The following is a 15,106-nucleotide window of genomic DNA, read 5'->3' on the forward strand; positions in this document are numbered from 1 at the left end:
AGAGGGAGAAAAATCCAAGTTAGACTTACCGGTAACTTGTTTTCCAGAAGTCTTTCAGGACAGCACCTGAGAGATAGGGACTCCTCCCACCGAACCATAGGAAACACCTTCTTCCTCCAGATCTTTAAAAGGAAGGCACCTCCCCGCCACACCTCAGTTGTAAAAAGAGAACCTCCGGGCCCCGGCTGGAACACATAAGCACATACGTTAGTCACGGCATAGTATATAAAAACCAATGGGGTGGGTTATTGCTGTCCTGAAAGACTTCTGGAAAACAAGTTACCGGTAAGTCTAACTTGGATTTTCCCAAGGTGTCTTTCAGGACAGCCCCTGAGAGAATAACAGAGACTTACTGCAAGGGCGGGACGACAGCTTGCAGGACCTTTCTGCCAAACGCCTGATTGCTGGCAGATGTGAAGACCAAACTGTAATGTCGCACGAACGTGTGGAAACTTGACCATGTTGCCGCCTTGCAAATCTGTTCAGGGATGGCACCAGCTCTCTCTGCCCAGGTGGCCGCCTGTGCTCTGGTCGAGTGTGCACAAATCCCCGCTGGTGGAGACAAACCTGCATGTGAATATGCCTCTGAAATGGATGATTTCAGCCATCTGGCTAAAGAAACTTTAGAAGCTGCCTGAAAAAGAAATAATGAATCTGTACATCTGAAGACCTTTGTCTTTTCTAAGTAACACAACAAAGTCTTTCTGACATGCAACATGTGAAAAAGGGTCTCCTTCTCCCCTGCTGGGTTTGCACAGAACATTGGTAGCACAATGTCTTGAGCACGATTATGCACTGAAGCTACTTTAGGTAAGAAATTTGGGGCTGTCCTTAGTAGAACTCGATCCGGAACAATAGATAAGTAAGGTTCCTTAATTGACAGAGCGTTTAGCTCACTGATCCTGCGTGCAGAAACAATGGCAACTAGGAACACGGCCTTAAAAGTAAAATACCTGAGAGGTGCTTCTTCCAAAGGTTCAAAAGGACTCATTGTTAGGGACTGTAGAGCTATTGATAGATTACATTTAGGGAAACCCTTGAGTGGTGCTGGTCTAGATCTTGTAAGAGAAAAATCCGAAGCCTCGGATCCACTGGTAATCAGATTTTTAAAAGAACACTGCTAGCACAGCAACCTGAACTTTCATGCTGCATACACACGAGCGGACTTTACGGCATACTTGGTTCGGCGGACCGGAGTCCGCCAGACAATTAGATCGTGTGTGGGCTCCAGCGGACTTTTTTTCCCCAAAAGTTCGACGGACCTAGAAATGAAACATGTTTCAAATCTTTTCGACGGACTCGAGTCTGGTCGAAAAGTCCGCTCGTCTGTATGCTAGTCCAGTGTTTCTCAACTCCAGTCCTCAAGGCGCCCCAACAGGTCATGTTTTCAGGATTTCCTTCAGATGAAATGGCTGTTGTAATTACTAAGGCAGTGAAACTGATCAAATCACCTGTGCAAAATAATGGAAAGCCTGAAAACATGACCTGTTGGGGCGCCTTGAGGACTGGAGTTGAGAAACACTGTGCTAGTCCGACGGACAAAAACCGAAACTAGGGCAGCTATTGGCTACTGGCTATGAACTTCCTTGTTTTAGTCTGGTTGTACATCATCACGTACGAATCCGTCAGACTTTGGTTGATCGTGTGTAGGCAAGTCCGTTCATGTTGAAAAGCCCGTCGAAAAGTCAGTCGGACAAAGTCTGCCGTAAAGTCCACTCGTGTGTACGCGGCATCAGTGTACAGACAGCTAGTCCCTTATTTGCTCCATCCTGTAAAAACTCTAGAATGGAAACAAGGCTTGCTGGGTCTTGGGCAGATGAATTACACCATGTATTATAAACTTTCCATACTTCGTTATAAATGTCCCTTTGTTACCCTTTTCCTACTTGATAACAGCGTTGCAATCAACCGGTTGGAAAACACCTTGCTCTTTAGGAGCTGCTCCTCAGATAGCAGGCTGTGAGAGCCAGCCTTGTACTAATAGATCGTGCCTGAGGGGGTAGATGCCAACAAGGTTTGATAGCCATTCCCAGAACGGTTGAAAACCAGGCCCTTTTTGGCCAAAAGGGTGTGGTTAAGATGACTGGTACAGTTTCCTTTTGAATTTTTCTCAATATTAACGGAATTAACTGGAAAGGGGGAAAAGCGTAGCAAAGATGAAATTTCCATGGGTACGCCAATGCGTCTGTCCCTAGTGACCCACCGTGACTGCTTAGGGAGTAGAATTGAGGGACTTTAGCATTCTCTTTTCGGCTTGTGTAGGAGGAAGGAAAAGGATTCCGCCCTTACCCTTTGGTGAGGATCAGTTTTTCTTCTCCGCTGAAACTTGCGGTCCTGCTCCTGAGCTCTTTGGGAGGTCGAAAAAGACGCTTTGGGGCCTGTTTTTTCTTTTTGATGGGGAAGGGCCTCTTCTTATCGGCAGTCCTGTCTAGGCTATTATCTAGATCAGGGCCAAAAAGAAGGCCACCCGAAAAGGGAATCCCACAAAGTTTGCTTTTTGACGCTGTGTCACCTGGCCAGGTCTTCAACCATAAAGCTCTTCTCGCAGAATTTGTCAAGGCTGCTGATCTAGCCGACATTTTAATTGCTTCAGCCAAAGCATCTGCTATATAGGCAACTGCAGAGGATAGGGTAGAAAAAGAATCTAAAATCTCTTGTTTGGGGGAATCTGCCACTATATGAGACTTAAGCTGGTTAATCAAGTATTCGATTCCTGGCTACACATGTTGTTGCCATTGCTGGCTTCAAATTGCTCATGACTGATTGCCACGATCTCTTGAGCAAATGATCCATAAGTTTATCCATTGGATCCTTTAGAACCCCCATATCTTCAAAGACCAGATCGGTGGATCTCGAGACCCGAGAAAAAGCAGCATCCAACCTGGGTACCTTGTTCCAAACTGCAGAGGGGTCCTCCTCAAAAGGAAAATGTCTCTTGTGGGCTTTGTAGAAAAAAGTTTTTTTCTTTTTTTAATGGCATCAGAAATGACCAAATGAACAGGGAAAGTCCGAACTTTAGGTTCATTTAACCCTGCATACATACGGTCATGAAGATCTAATTCCTTCTTTTCTTCACTTAAGCCAAGTGTAACATGAATGGCTTTAAAAAAGCCTGTCCACCTCTTCCAGGGATAACTTAAATTTGGAGGGGGCTACTTCAGCTTCCTCAACTTCCTCTTCCGAATCTTTTTCGGAGGGTGCGGAGGACTGCTATTCCCTGTTTAAAGGGCCTTCCGTTAGAGTTTCCAACACTGGGATAGAAAGAGAACCCTGGGAAGACTCTGAAGTGGATAGCTGGCTAACAGCTGGATTAAATAATGAATCAAGGAAAGTCTGAATCGTGGCATATAGTTCCTTCTTTATAGAGGCAACCAGGTCATCACAAACAGCCGATTCCTCCTTAACTAAAGTGATGCAAGTACTGCATAGTGCTTTCTTCCAATTTTCTACCAAAACCCCAAGTAAAGGAAAAAAGGCAGACTTAAACCTCTGCCTCCCACCTGAGCCTTGCTGGTGCCTGTCCCCACCGCAGCAGCCGCCGACTCCTCCATGGCGGGTGTGCAGTGCTCTACTTGTGGCTTTACAGGCCGCTTCTGGACTCCCACAGTGCCACTGCACCAGACCAGAACCGGAAATAGGCGCCAGCTCCTGTCCTGCCTCCTCCCTCCTGCACCCACGCCGGAAATGACGTTTTCGCTGACACAGTGACCCACTCTGTCACTTCCAGTGCGACCTTTCGGAAAAGCAGGCTCGCTCCCCAGCCGCTGCTGTGTGTCCATTCACATACGGCACGGCTCAGCCCCTGCCATGCTCACCTCATTGGCTCACTGGCTGTGATTGACAGTAGTGGGAGCCAATAGCTACTGCGGCTGTCTAAGCCAACAAGGAGAGGAGAAGCAAGGCTCCTGTGCACATTGATAGATTAGGCCTCAAGCTCAGGTAAGTATTAGGGTGGCTTTTTTACCTTCATGCATAAAAGGTAAAAAACCTTCAGCCTTTACAACTACTTTAAGGAAAGTTATAAATGGGTGAATACTGATCCCAGGGAACCCGCAGAGCATCCACTGCTTCTGCTAGAGGATCCCTGGCTCTGGAAGCAAACCAGTCCAGTTTGTTGCTAAACGTGGAGGCCAGGATGTCTACATCTGCCACCCCCGAACTGTGACACAGGTCCTGCAACACCTCTGGCTATAGGGACCACTTCTCCTGGTACAGGCGCTGTCAGATTAGGATGTCTGTCTGGAAAGTAAACAGTGGACAAGACTGGAACATGAAGTTCTAACCCCAGGACAGGATCCATTCAACCTCTTTTCCCACAGATAGTCTTCTGGTTCCTCCCTTTTACTATATGCCACTGCCGTAGAATTGTTGGACAGGATCCAGGCTGGAGGGCCCTTCAGTCCGGAGGCACAACATTGCAGGGACAACAAATTAACCTGAAGCTCCAGGATGTTGATCAGGAAATGGGATTCTTTGGACATCAAAAGTTCCCTGCACCAACAAGGTGTGCAAAACTACTCACTACCCCCCCCCCCCCCCTTTTACCCTTCCTGTCAGTCTGGCATCTGTTTTGAGAATCGTTTAAAACACTGGAACAAAGGGCTTTCCCAACTCCACAACAGGAAAACTAGGGCAGCAAACCAGGAACAATATGGTCTGGTTTTCGGTGCCAGATAATTGGTCAGTACAAAGACTGGGCTGACTTGTCCCACAATGACAGGATTTTGTGGAAGGGAACTGGGAAAATGGGACTACCTTGAAAGAGGCCAATATCAGCCCCAGAACTCTCATGCAGAAGTGAAGAGTTGGGTGACTTCTGGACTGGAGAGTCTGACTCTGGGAGCGGAGAATCTGAAATTTTTCTCTGGCTTGGCCTGGGTCTAGAATTAGTGGAGTGGAAAGTCAGTTCCAGTACTCGTTTCTAAAGGCTCGGGACCCAGCAGAAGCTCTGCAAGATCTTTACAGTCAGGGCTACATTTTTTGCCAGAACCTGCGCCATCTGTTCCTTCAGCAAGAAGCTGTCCAGGTAACAGACAATGGGGATGCCTCAAGAGCGCAAGCAGATTAGCACAGAAGAAGGCATCTTAGTGAATACTCAAAAGGAAGAAGCAGGTGAATGGCAGGGCCACAAATAAAAGTGAAAGGGTGCCAAAGCAATCAAAAGAAAGGCTGATGTGCTGAAAATATAGCGACATGCAAGTACATGTCCTTGATGTTCACATAGGCCAAAAAGTGTCCCTGATGAAGGGAGGCTGTGACAGATTTGGTGGATTGCATGCAGAATTTCTGAGCTGAAATTAAATCTTTTAGGATCTTGAAATCAAAGATGGGGCACGTCTCCATTTTGCTTAAAAAGAGTAAAAAGAGTAAACTGGAACTTCACAACAGTGACCAAGGCAATAGGGCCCTGCTCCAGAAGACTCGCAAGGACTGCAAGGCAGCCACGCCAGATGGAGCCAAGGTAGATTCTGAGGATAGCATACACTCTAGAAAAGACTAAAATTCTGGGCCTTGGGTGTCAAGCACCTCACGGGATACACCGCAGGCAGCAGAATGGTCAGGGGAGCATGTACAAGAGCTGCCTGGTATAGTGACACTGTCCCCGTGTGTCTAGAAGCGACCATATTGCACCACAAGGTGGGAAGCAATCTAGCTCAAGGTACTTGACTAGGCCTTAGTTTCTGGTTTGCTGGTAGGCAACAGCAAGTTAAGTTGGCCAAAGGTGACCAGGTCACTGTATGCAGACAGCTTAAGAGACAAACTGAGGAGAGTTTCACATGTCCATAGCAAATAGTCCCTCAGAGTAAACCTCTTCCACTTTGAACCAACAGAAAGTGGGGTTGAAATGGCATCCAACTGACCTAGTAACATGGTAACTCCGGTGCTCAGTTTGCATGGTCTACTCAGTCAGACACAGTCACATCTGGGGCTGTGCCATGGTCCTGAACCTTAACAGTTAACTTAACCAGTACACTTTGGTCTGGAAAGCACCACAATGCAGACCCCAATGCCCAAAGGCCATGCTTCACGCTCAGCCCAGTCAAGTGAGATCCACATATGGCACTCCAAAGTCAAGCTTAGGAAAGGTTGATCTGGATAGCTGCATATAGAGGCCAGCACAGGACCAATGTAGCAGGAATCTTGACTGACGAAAAGTAAAAATACTGCAAGAGCAAAAACCTAGTTATGATGGAAGCGCAAGGAAAGGTTATACTGAGCTGGACCACAATTTGTTTGCCAACATCCAAACCCTACTGTAGGCAGCAGTATAACTAGACAGTCTCTGAATTCCTGTGCCCCCATTATACAATAAAGGAATTCCTTTTACCCAACTTGTCTTGCTTACTGACCTGGTGCAAGCATACACAACATGAGCTCAGGTTTTCCTAGCTGCATACATACTTGTTCAGTGTCAGCGACCTAGGCTATAGAAGCCACAGGATCAGCATGCAAGCTGAGCAAATAGCATGTAGCAAAAGAATAGTGGTGATCGCCTTCCTATATCTCACTAGTAAAAGGCTAAACAATGCAAAATCATAAGTATTGTTATTGTATCCATTTCAGCTACTGAGGCCTATGGGGCTGAGCAGGCATAATTGAGGTGCCAAAAACTTCCCACCGTTAGCAGCTGGATCACAAAAAAAAAAAAAAAGAAAGCTTTGTTTAGGCTATGTTCATGGGTGTTAGAAGCAGATGAGCCCCTTAAACTACAGGTGCAAACAGTCTTCCTAGTTTAGAGGCAGCCACAACCTGAATGAATGCGAGTGCTTCATAATTAAAATAGTCCCCCATTGACAAGTATTAATGCTAGCAAGCTAGAGGTGGCTTTTTTTATGGCTGCAGTTGCGTACAGTTCTTCCCAAATTCCGAATTACTACTTTTTATGTCACTACCTATAAAATTATCACCCTGAGGAAATGTGGAGTACCTGGAAAGGGAAGGGTGGGGGGGGGCATATATATTCAACTTTTTACCTTATGATGAAGTCTAGTGACGTCATCATGATTTTTCGCTCTGTGTTGCGAGCGAAGTCTACTGAACATTTGACTGTAGAAATCCCATTTTCTATATAGTGGTGTTGATTTAGATGCTATCATATGTCGATCTTTTTATTACCTTTGTGAGTATGTTTGGCGTTTTCTCTTTGCAATAAAAGACATTTTAAATGGAGAGCATTAGATGTCCATCTATTGTTTTGATGTACATTGCTGCTTATACTATCAACTATCCCTAAAAATCCATTTGGAAGAGTGGTGGGGGAATAATATTGCCCATTAAGTGTGGAGGTGCAGAAGATCCCCCTGGCTATTATGTTACTGTCGATTAGACCTCTTATAATCTGAAGTTCATATTGAAGGCGAGCAGACCCGCACACATCTTTGTGCACAGTGGTGTTTTTTTGGGAAGTGGGATTCACAAAAACTAAAGTGAACTATAAAGTGGATATGATTCACTATTTGCACAGCACACCAAGAAGAAAACAATTTCTGGATTTGTTCATGTGAGGTTTATGTTCACTGGATATATATTTATAATTAATATTTGTGTGAATGACATGAGTTGTTTGGGGGGCTTATTCACACATACATATACAGTGGGTTTGTTGCTTTGCAGCCTGAACATGAAGACACAGTTTTTGTTTTATTCAGCTGTATTTACTCAGTGCAACTTATAACATTCCAAGTGAAGATATAACACCAACATGTCAGAAAATATAGAAAAAAAAAAAAAATTAAAACAGGATCACTGAGTTGGAAATAGGATCACCCACTTATGTCAGTATTTTGTTGGAGCACATTATTCTTTTATTACAGCCTGTAGTCTGTTGGGATATGTCTCTACTAACTTTGCACAGCTAGAATTTGCAATATTTCACCCACTCTTTGCAGAACAGCTCTAGTTTAGTTAAACTTGGTCATTAAAGTCATTTGGTTAAAGTCATTCCACAGATTTTCAATGGGGTTTAAGTCTGGGCTCTGACTAAGCCATGCAAAGACATTCACCTTTTTCTCTTTCAACCAGTGTGTGGTCATTTTTCCTGTGTGCTTTGGGTCATTGTCATGTTGGAAGGTAAACCTTCTTCCCACTGACAACGTTCTGGCAGAGGGCAGCAGATTTTCCTCAAGAATTTGATGGTATTTTGCCCCATCTATTTTTCCTTCTATCCCGACAAGTCCTTCAGTCCCTGTTACAGAGAACCCCCCCCCCCCATAACAAGATATTGCCAAATCCATGCTTTACTGTAGGAATGGTGTTTGGATGGTGAGCTGTATTGGATGTCCGCCAGACATATTGTTTGGTGTTGAGGACAAGTAGTTAAATTTTAATCTCTTCTCACCACCTTAAAAAACACACCTTGAAGATTCTGAGGCCACATGGAAAAAGGTGTTATGGCCAGATGAGACTAAAGTTTAATTATTTGGTCTCAACACCAAACAATATGTCTGGCGGAAAACCAAGTTTAAATTGAACTTGAGCAGTTCTGCAAAGAAGAGGGCAAATATTGCAAAGTCTAGATGTGCAAAGTTAGTAGAGACAAATCCCAACAGACCAAAGACTAGAATTAAAGCAAAAGGTGGTTCCACAAAATACTGACATATGGTGGGGTGGGTGATATTCTCCTCAGTGATTCTATTAAATTTTTTTTTTCTGCCATACTTGGTGCTATAGCTTTCATCTGGATATAATAAGTTGTACTAGTAAATATAGCCGGATAAAACAAAAACTGTCTTAATTTCAGGCCACAAAGCAACAAGATGTGATCATTTTAAGGGGGTGGTTCTTTTTTATATCATATGTATGTATACATATATATACACACACACACACACAGTATATGTGTGTTTTACACCTGGAGGTGTTCTTCACTCTATATACAGTAGATTTAGACTTCCATTGTTGCACTGACACATTGTTTTTTGAAACCTTTTTAACAAACAAATGTTTTTGACACTATTAAAAGAGAAATGCAGAACAAAGTGCACTTCTGTGACCCACAGAAGTAGGGACAAAAGAGCGTTGGCCCTACTTCTTTAATGAGTGACAGATCCTTATATGTAAACTTTGCATTTTACTGTTGGGTCAACTTTAAATTATAACTCCAGGCATTAAAAAAAATAAAAAATAAATACTCAGTGAACAGCAAACGTTATCCAAGAAGAAATGTAACTATGCTGAAGTCAAAACATATGCTCAATTTAGTTTTTGAGTAAAGTTTTGGGTAGATTCAGCAAGTTTCTCACATGTTTCTTGGCAGCAATGCAGCCTTTTATCACAGGATTCTGCACTGCAGAAGTAGAGTAAACAAAACGGCCATTTTTAAACCAATCAACATGAGCACCTGTATTGCACAGGCTCAGAACCAAGGAGTATTAATGGAAAGTAACAGCCCATGCTGCATATACTGTATAGGCAGAGAGAGCATCTATGAATGCAAATCTTTATAATGAGCCTAACGATGTAAAAAAGCTGAAACACAGCATCAATCACATACTAAAGTGAATTCAACAAAGGCTGAATTTAGTGATGAATGAGTCAATTTAGTTTTGACTCAGATTGCTGTCAAGGAGTGCACATGAAACCCGCAGACAAATGTTAGAAACACACCTGATTTCCGACAGCAGCAGATGATCAGTTCCCGCTGCCTTGCACTGAAGAACAGAGCCTCAGCTCTGCCTGGAAAATATTCAGACAAGCTTGTCACGGAGGCAATTACGGAGCTGCACTTAACATTGCAGGTTAGCAGACACCTTTCACAAGCTGACTAATAAAACGAGACAAGTGTAGCCTATATCAACTAAGCTATCAAAACAGGTTTTCAAACAAATGTAGGCAGCCATAAGAACGCCATATGCTCTGAACTCCGAAAACAGAAAAGAACATCCACTTAGTGACATAGGTAGCTTGTTGGGGGAACCACTCTATCACAAACTTCCCTTGTCATATACCTAAATGGAAATAGAACCTAAAAACAGAGAAATCTAATTCTGATAGTGTTGGAGGTAGACTGTTATCCAGTAGCCAGAAAAAAAAAAATAAATAAATAAAAAGCTGAGCTTGGCCTTACAACCAAGTTAAGTTAATGTTATTACCAAGTGGGATCTTTTTCTATTCGTATGGGAAAACCCACTGCAGAGACGATAAAGCATTTCAATGGCCTTTACAGTTTTCTACACATGGATGAAAACTTACAAGGATGGAAAAAAGCCATTTTGTGGTAAACAGGGGCTTCCCAATGAGGTCCTAAGTGCAGTAAAGACCTGGCTGGCTATTGATCTTCACACTTTAAAATGTGAGATCCATTTTGGATGGGGTTTTCACTTTACATTGGCTTATTCAGTCACTACTCCTCCCACTGATACAATGGGTCACGATTCCCCCAATAAAACCAATGATGGGGCATGGTTTACTTCCACTGGCCATAGTCTGGCCCCCGTACAGGCTGAAGAATAGTAAACTGGCCATTAGTTTAGAAAGTTTGGAGACCCCTGCTTTACAAGGTAGTTAGAATAGGCTTGGAATGGAGGGTGGGAGCAAGTTTAAAGTGTTACTAAACCCAGGTCTCTGTATTCACTGTATCTGGTCTCCCAGAGTACATAACATGGATATGCAATTATTTTAATCAAATATAAACTGCTAAATACTAGTGTTGTCCCGATACCACTTTTTTTTAGGAACGAGTACAAGTACCCGCCGATACATCATAATCACAGGAGATTACAATGTTTCAGTTATGTGAATGGACAGAGTCAGCTGACTCTGTCCATTCACAAAGGAAGGAGGAGGAGGAGGCGAGAGGGGGACAGAGGAGGCGAGAGGGGGACAGAGGAGGCGAGAGGGGGACAGAGGAAGAGAGAGGAACGGAGGGGGACAGCGGAGAGAGGAAGAGAGGAACGGAGGGGGCATGGAGGATGTGGTGACAGTCAGCAGTGATCGCGTGTGGGGGAGTTACAAGCACTGATCACCGCTGTATGTCACTAAAGCAGCTGAAAGCCGTGGGGGGGGGAAGCTTGTAACTCCCCCACGCGCCGATCACTGCTAACTCTCAAGGTATCGGGGGAAGCATCGGGAGCATTTGCCCGAGTACAAGTACTCGGGCAAATGCTCGGTATCGGTGCCGATACCGATACTAGTATCGGGACAACCCTACTAAATACTTTTTCTTATAACCAGTATACAGCAGTCTTGTGACTTCTATCAGTGTCTGGTTAACGCTTGTAGGAGGAATTTTTTATTCTACTCTGACTGTCCTATGAGGCTGCAGGACCCCTGACCTCTGTCTGAATTGTGCCGATCACATGTATCCAAGAAAAAAAACAAAACTCTAGCAATACACACCAAACTTGTGCAGACTGACTCCAAAGGCTCTGTCTTATCAGGAGATGGACTGGGGACAGTGGAAGGAGGAGGAGGATCAGAGAAGACAGCCTTTTAAAAACACAAACAATGTACATAACCCCTTAGGTTCCACAGGGAGTATAACAAGCAAGTTTTACTGCATATACGAACTGCTTTTACCGTTTTGGGTTTAGTAACACTTTAACCGCTTCAGCCCCGGAAGATTTTACCCCCTTCCTGACCAGAACACTTTTTGCGATTCGGCACTGCGTCACTTTAACTGACAATTGCGTGGTTGTGCGACGTTGCACCCAAACAAAATTTACGTCTTTTTTTCCCACAAACAGAGCTTTCTTTTGGTTGTATTTGCTCACCTCTGCGGTTTTTATTTTTTGCGCTATAAACAAAAAAAAAAAAAAAGAAGAAGAAGAGCGACAATTTAAAAAAAAAAAAAAAAAATTTTTTACTTTTTGCTATAATAAATATCCCCCAAAAATATATAACAATTTTTTTCCTCAGTTTAGGCCCATATATATTCTTCTACATATTTTTTTTTTTTTACTAAAAATAAATTGCAATAAGCGTATAGTGATTGGTTTGAGCAAAAGTTATAGCGTCTACAAAATAGGGGATATTTTTATTGGTAATGGCGGCGATCTGTGATTTTTATTGTGAATGCGACATTATGGCGGACACTTTTGACACTATTTTGGGACCATTGTCATTTATACAGCGATCAGTGCTATAAAAATGCACGGATTACTGTGTAAATGACACTGGCAGGGTTAGTTTGCTATAAAAATGCACTGATTACTGTATAAAAGGACACTGGCAGGGGTTAAACACTAGGGGGCGATCAAGGGGTTAAGTGTGTCCTAGGGAGTGATTCTAACGGGGGGGGGGGGGGGGGGGGTGGGCTACCACTGACATGACAGCGATCGCTGCTCCCAATGACAGGGAGCAGTAGATCTCTGTCATGTCACAAAGCAGAACAGGGAAATGCCTTGCTTACACAGGCATCTCCCCGTTCTGCGGCTCCGTGATAGGATCGCGGGACACCAGCGGACATTGAGTCCGCGGGACCCCCGTGCGCGCTAGCCCCGCCAATTAAAGGGGACATACAGGTACGCCCATTTGCCCATCGCTGCCATTGTGCTGACGTATATCGGTGTGCAGCGGTCGGCAAGTGGTTAAGCATAGTTAGGATTTGACTGGACTTTCACTTTAAAGTTGAACTCTGGGCGCAAGAACTTTGAATTTAAAGTGGTTCTAAAAAGGCAGAAGGTTTATCTTAATGCATTTTATGCATTAAGATAAAAAAGCCTCTGTGTGCAGCAGCCCCCTCTGCATTGGCTGAGACAGAAGCGGGCACCATTGGCTGCCGCTGCTGTCACAGTCAGTGAGCCAATGAGGAGATAAAGGGGGACAGGGCCAAGCCACGACTCCGTGTCTGAATGGAGCTGCTTGCTGTGGGGGCATTTAGCTGTAAGGAGGGGGCCAGGAGCACAGAAGTGGGACCCGAGAAGAGGATCTGGGCTGCTCTGTGCAAAACCACTGCCACAGAGCAGGTAAGTAGTATATGTTATTTTTAAATGAAAAAAAAAAAAAAAAAAAAAAACACAAACAAGACTTTAATATCACTTTGGTACATTTTACAATTACCACAAAACGTAAATCCAGTTTGCGTGCACCAGTTGCCTTTGCAAACCCAGTTATTCCCTTTCAAATAGTAATGACATCCTGGTTGTGAAGCACATAGCCGGCACAGAGAGCAGAGCCACAGGAGGGGCCCAGCAGTTCCACCTACTATAGGCTGGCTGCAGAAAGCTACATGAGGGGGCGGAGACCAGACCAGTCATCCTGCACAAGGAGAAAGAGCAGCAGTGACTGGCCTTTATCACAAGAAGCTCTTGCAAAGAGGCAAAGTTTCACTTTGTGTGCTTTGCATATTTCTTCCATATCTGTGCAGTAATCCAAAGGTTCAAGAAAGACTACACATTTCATTTGCATTTAGGCAATATTCAGCTTTAATACCTAGGGTGGGGTTAAACGTAAGTGTGGCTGTAGCCTGCAACAATCCTTCATCCTTTTATTATTTTGATGCTTTTTTTTTTTTTTTTTTTTTTATTAGTTCTATAATCTGGCTGCTTAGGGCAACAGAGGAATGCTTTTCCTATGATGAACAGGACCAACAAGATAAATATAGGTTATTGGCTCCCTTATTAACCCATGCAGATGTGATGACAAGACATCTGACATACTATTCTTGTGCTGAAGCAGCAATCTGTAATGCCTTGTCTTTAAAGAACCACCCCTATGGCTGCCAAATGACACGTTTCTCTTTATATACTTACTATTCCTTAGTTTCTCTGTCCCATTCCACTACCAACTTCACATGAGCGGCCCCACCTAAACCACAAGATTTGAGAGCCCTGGAACAAAAGAACATAACATTGAATAAAACACAAATTTTCTCAAAATGAACAAATATACCATTTGAAAAACAGAACCATTACTTTTTTTCTTTCCATCATTTGTTTAATGTCGCGTTTGGAAGGAAGGTTTTGTGTACACAGGCATTTGTGAATTGCTTCTGACATCATTTGTGAAGCATTTGTCATGTGTAATGTTGTGTGCAAAAGGTTGAATTAGATCTTCGGAAGCACAGAACACTTGTGTTTATTGTTGCTTTTGCAATGCATCATGTTGCTTGGCTTTTAGTCAATGTCAGTCAAAGTAAATGTGTCTCAAACATATCCAAAACTGATCTTACACTTATCTCAGACTAGATCCTAAATGCAAATCATTTGCCAATCAGCTTCTAACTTCAGCTTGTTCAATTAAGCTTTGACAATAAAACCTGGAAGAGGTTTGGTTTCTATGCAGAGCTGCACCAGATTTTGCACTCTCCAGCTTTAATAAATCAACCCCTATATTTACCAACAATAAAGCAAATTGAGTGCTTAACAGAGTGTACATAATTAATCCTTACTGATGAGCTGTATATATTTAGAATAAGTAATTTGGTAGTCTGATGCTGCTAATGTATACTAAACAGAAAGGGAAGAAAGGACTGAGAATGTATGAGAAGCTACCGCTTTATAAATTAGGCTATATGCAGCAGGTATGTATGCGTGTTGCTCTTCTACCCAATTACCTTACATTGTTTGAATAGAAGTAGGGTTCGGGCATGGAGGGTATTAAATGGGTGATGGGGTAAGTGTATTAATTATCTGATAAACAGCTAACTTTGCCTACAATGTAGTTTTGCACTGCAGTTTTGGATCTGTGTATAGACAAAGTAATTGGGATAATTCAGGAATGGTTATAAAAGTACTTCCAGGTTTTTTTGGACCAATACCATTTGGTAGATCCTCACAGTATGAAGTTTTGCCTGCTACAGGCAGGCCATACACCTTATAGGCAAGGTGCTGTGCTTTCAGTGCATTAAAAGTGGAAAATAATCATTTTTGACTTTGACCTGGAGTACAGTACAGGACACAGGCTTCCATTAATGAAGACCATAAATTCTATGCAGCCACCTTCAGGGAAAGACACTGGCGGTTAGTTTTTAGAACAGTCCACGGCGTGTATCATCTAGGGTGGAACTTCTGTGCCATGTGCCAGGCAAAGTAAGCCTTCCAAGCACGGTGACAGGGTTTCAAGAGTTCGATTTCCACACTTTAGGCTAGCAGCCTGGATTGTGATATACCAATAGATCGCAGACAGGTGACTGGTAGATCACGGTCTGGGATTGCTGACCCACCAT

General features: G+C 43.4%; 1 protein-coding gene across 2 annotated transcripts in view; it reads right to left on the minus strand.

Annotated features, from left to right (window-relative positions):
• USP31 (ubiquitin specific peptidase 31) overlaps window positions 1–15,106 on the minus strand; it is a 186,301-nt gene that overhangs the window by 74,247 nt on the left and 96,948 nt on the right. For both annotated transcript variants that reach the window (XM_073636690.1, XM_073636689.1), the window contains exon 10: window positions 13,692–13,769. In XM_073636690.1, coding sequence (XP_073492791.1) covers window positions 13,692–13,769 — 78 coding nt within the window. The remainder of the gene's footprint in view (window positions 1–13,691; window positions 13,770–15,106) is intronic.

Source organism: Aquarana catesbeiana, linkage group LG06 (assembly GCF_042186555.1).
Source record: "Aquarana catesbeiana isolate 2022-GZ linkage group LG06, ASM4218655v1, whole genome shotgun sequence".
Taxonomy (NCBI): domain Eukaryota; kingdom Metazoa; phylum Chordata; class Amphibia; order Anura; family Ranidae; genus Aquarana; species Aquarana catesbeiana.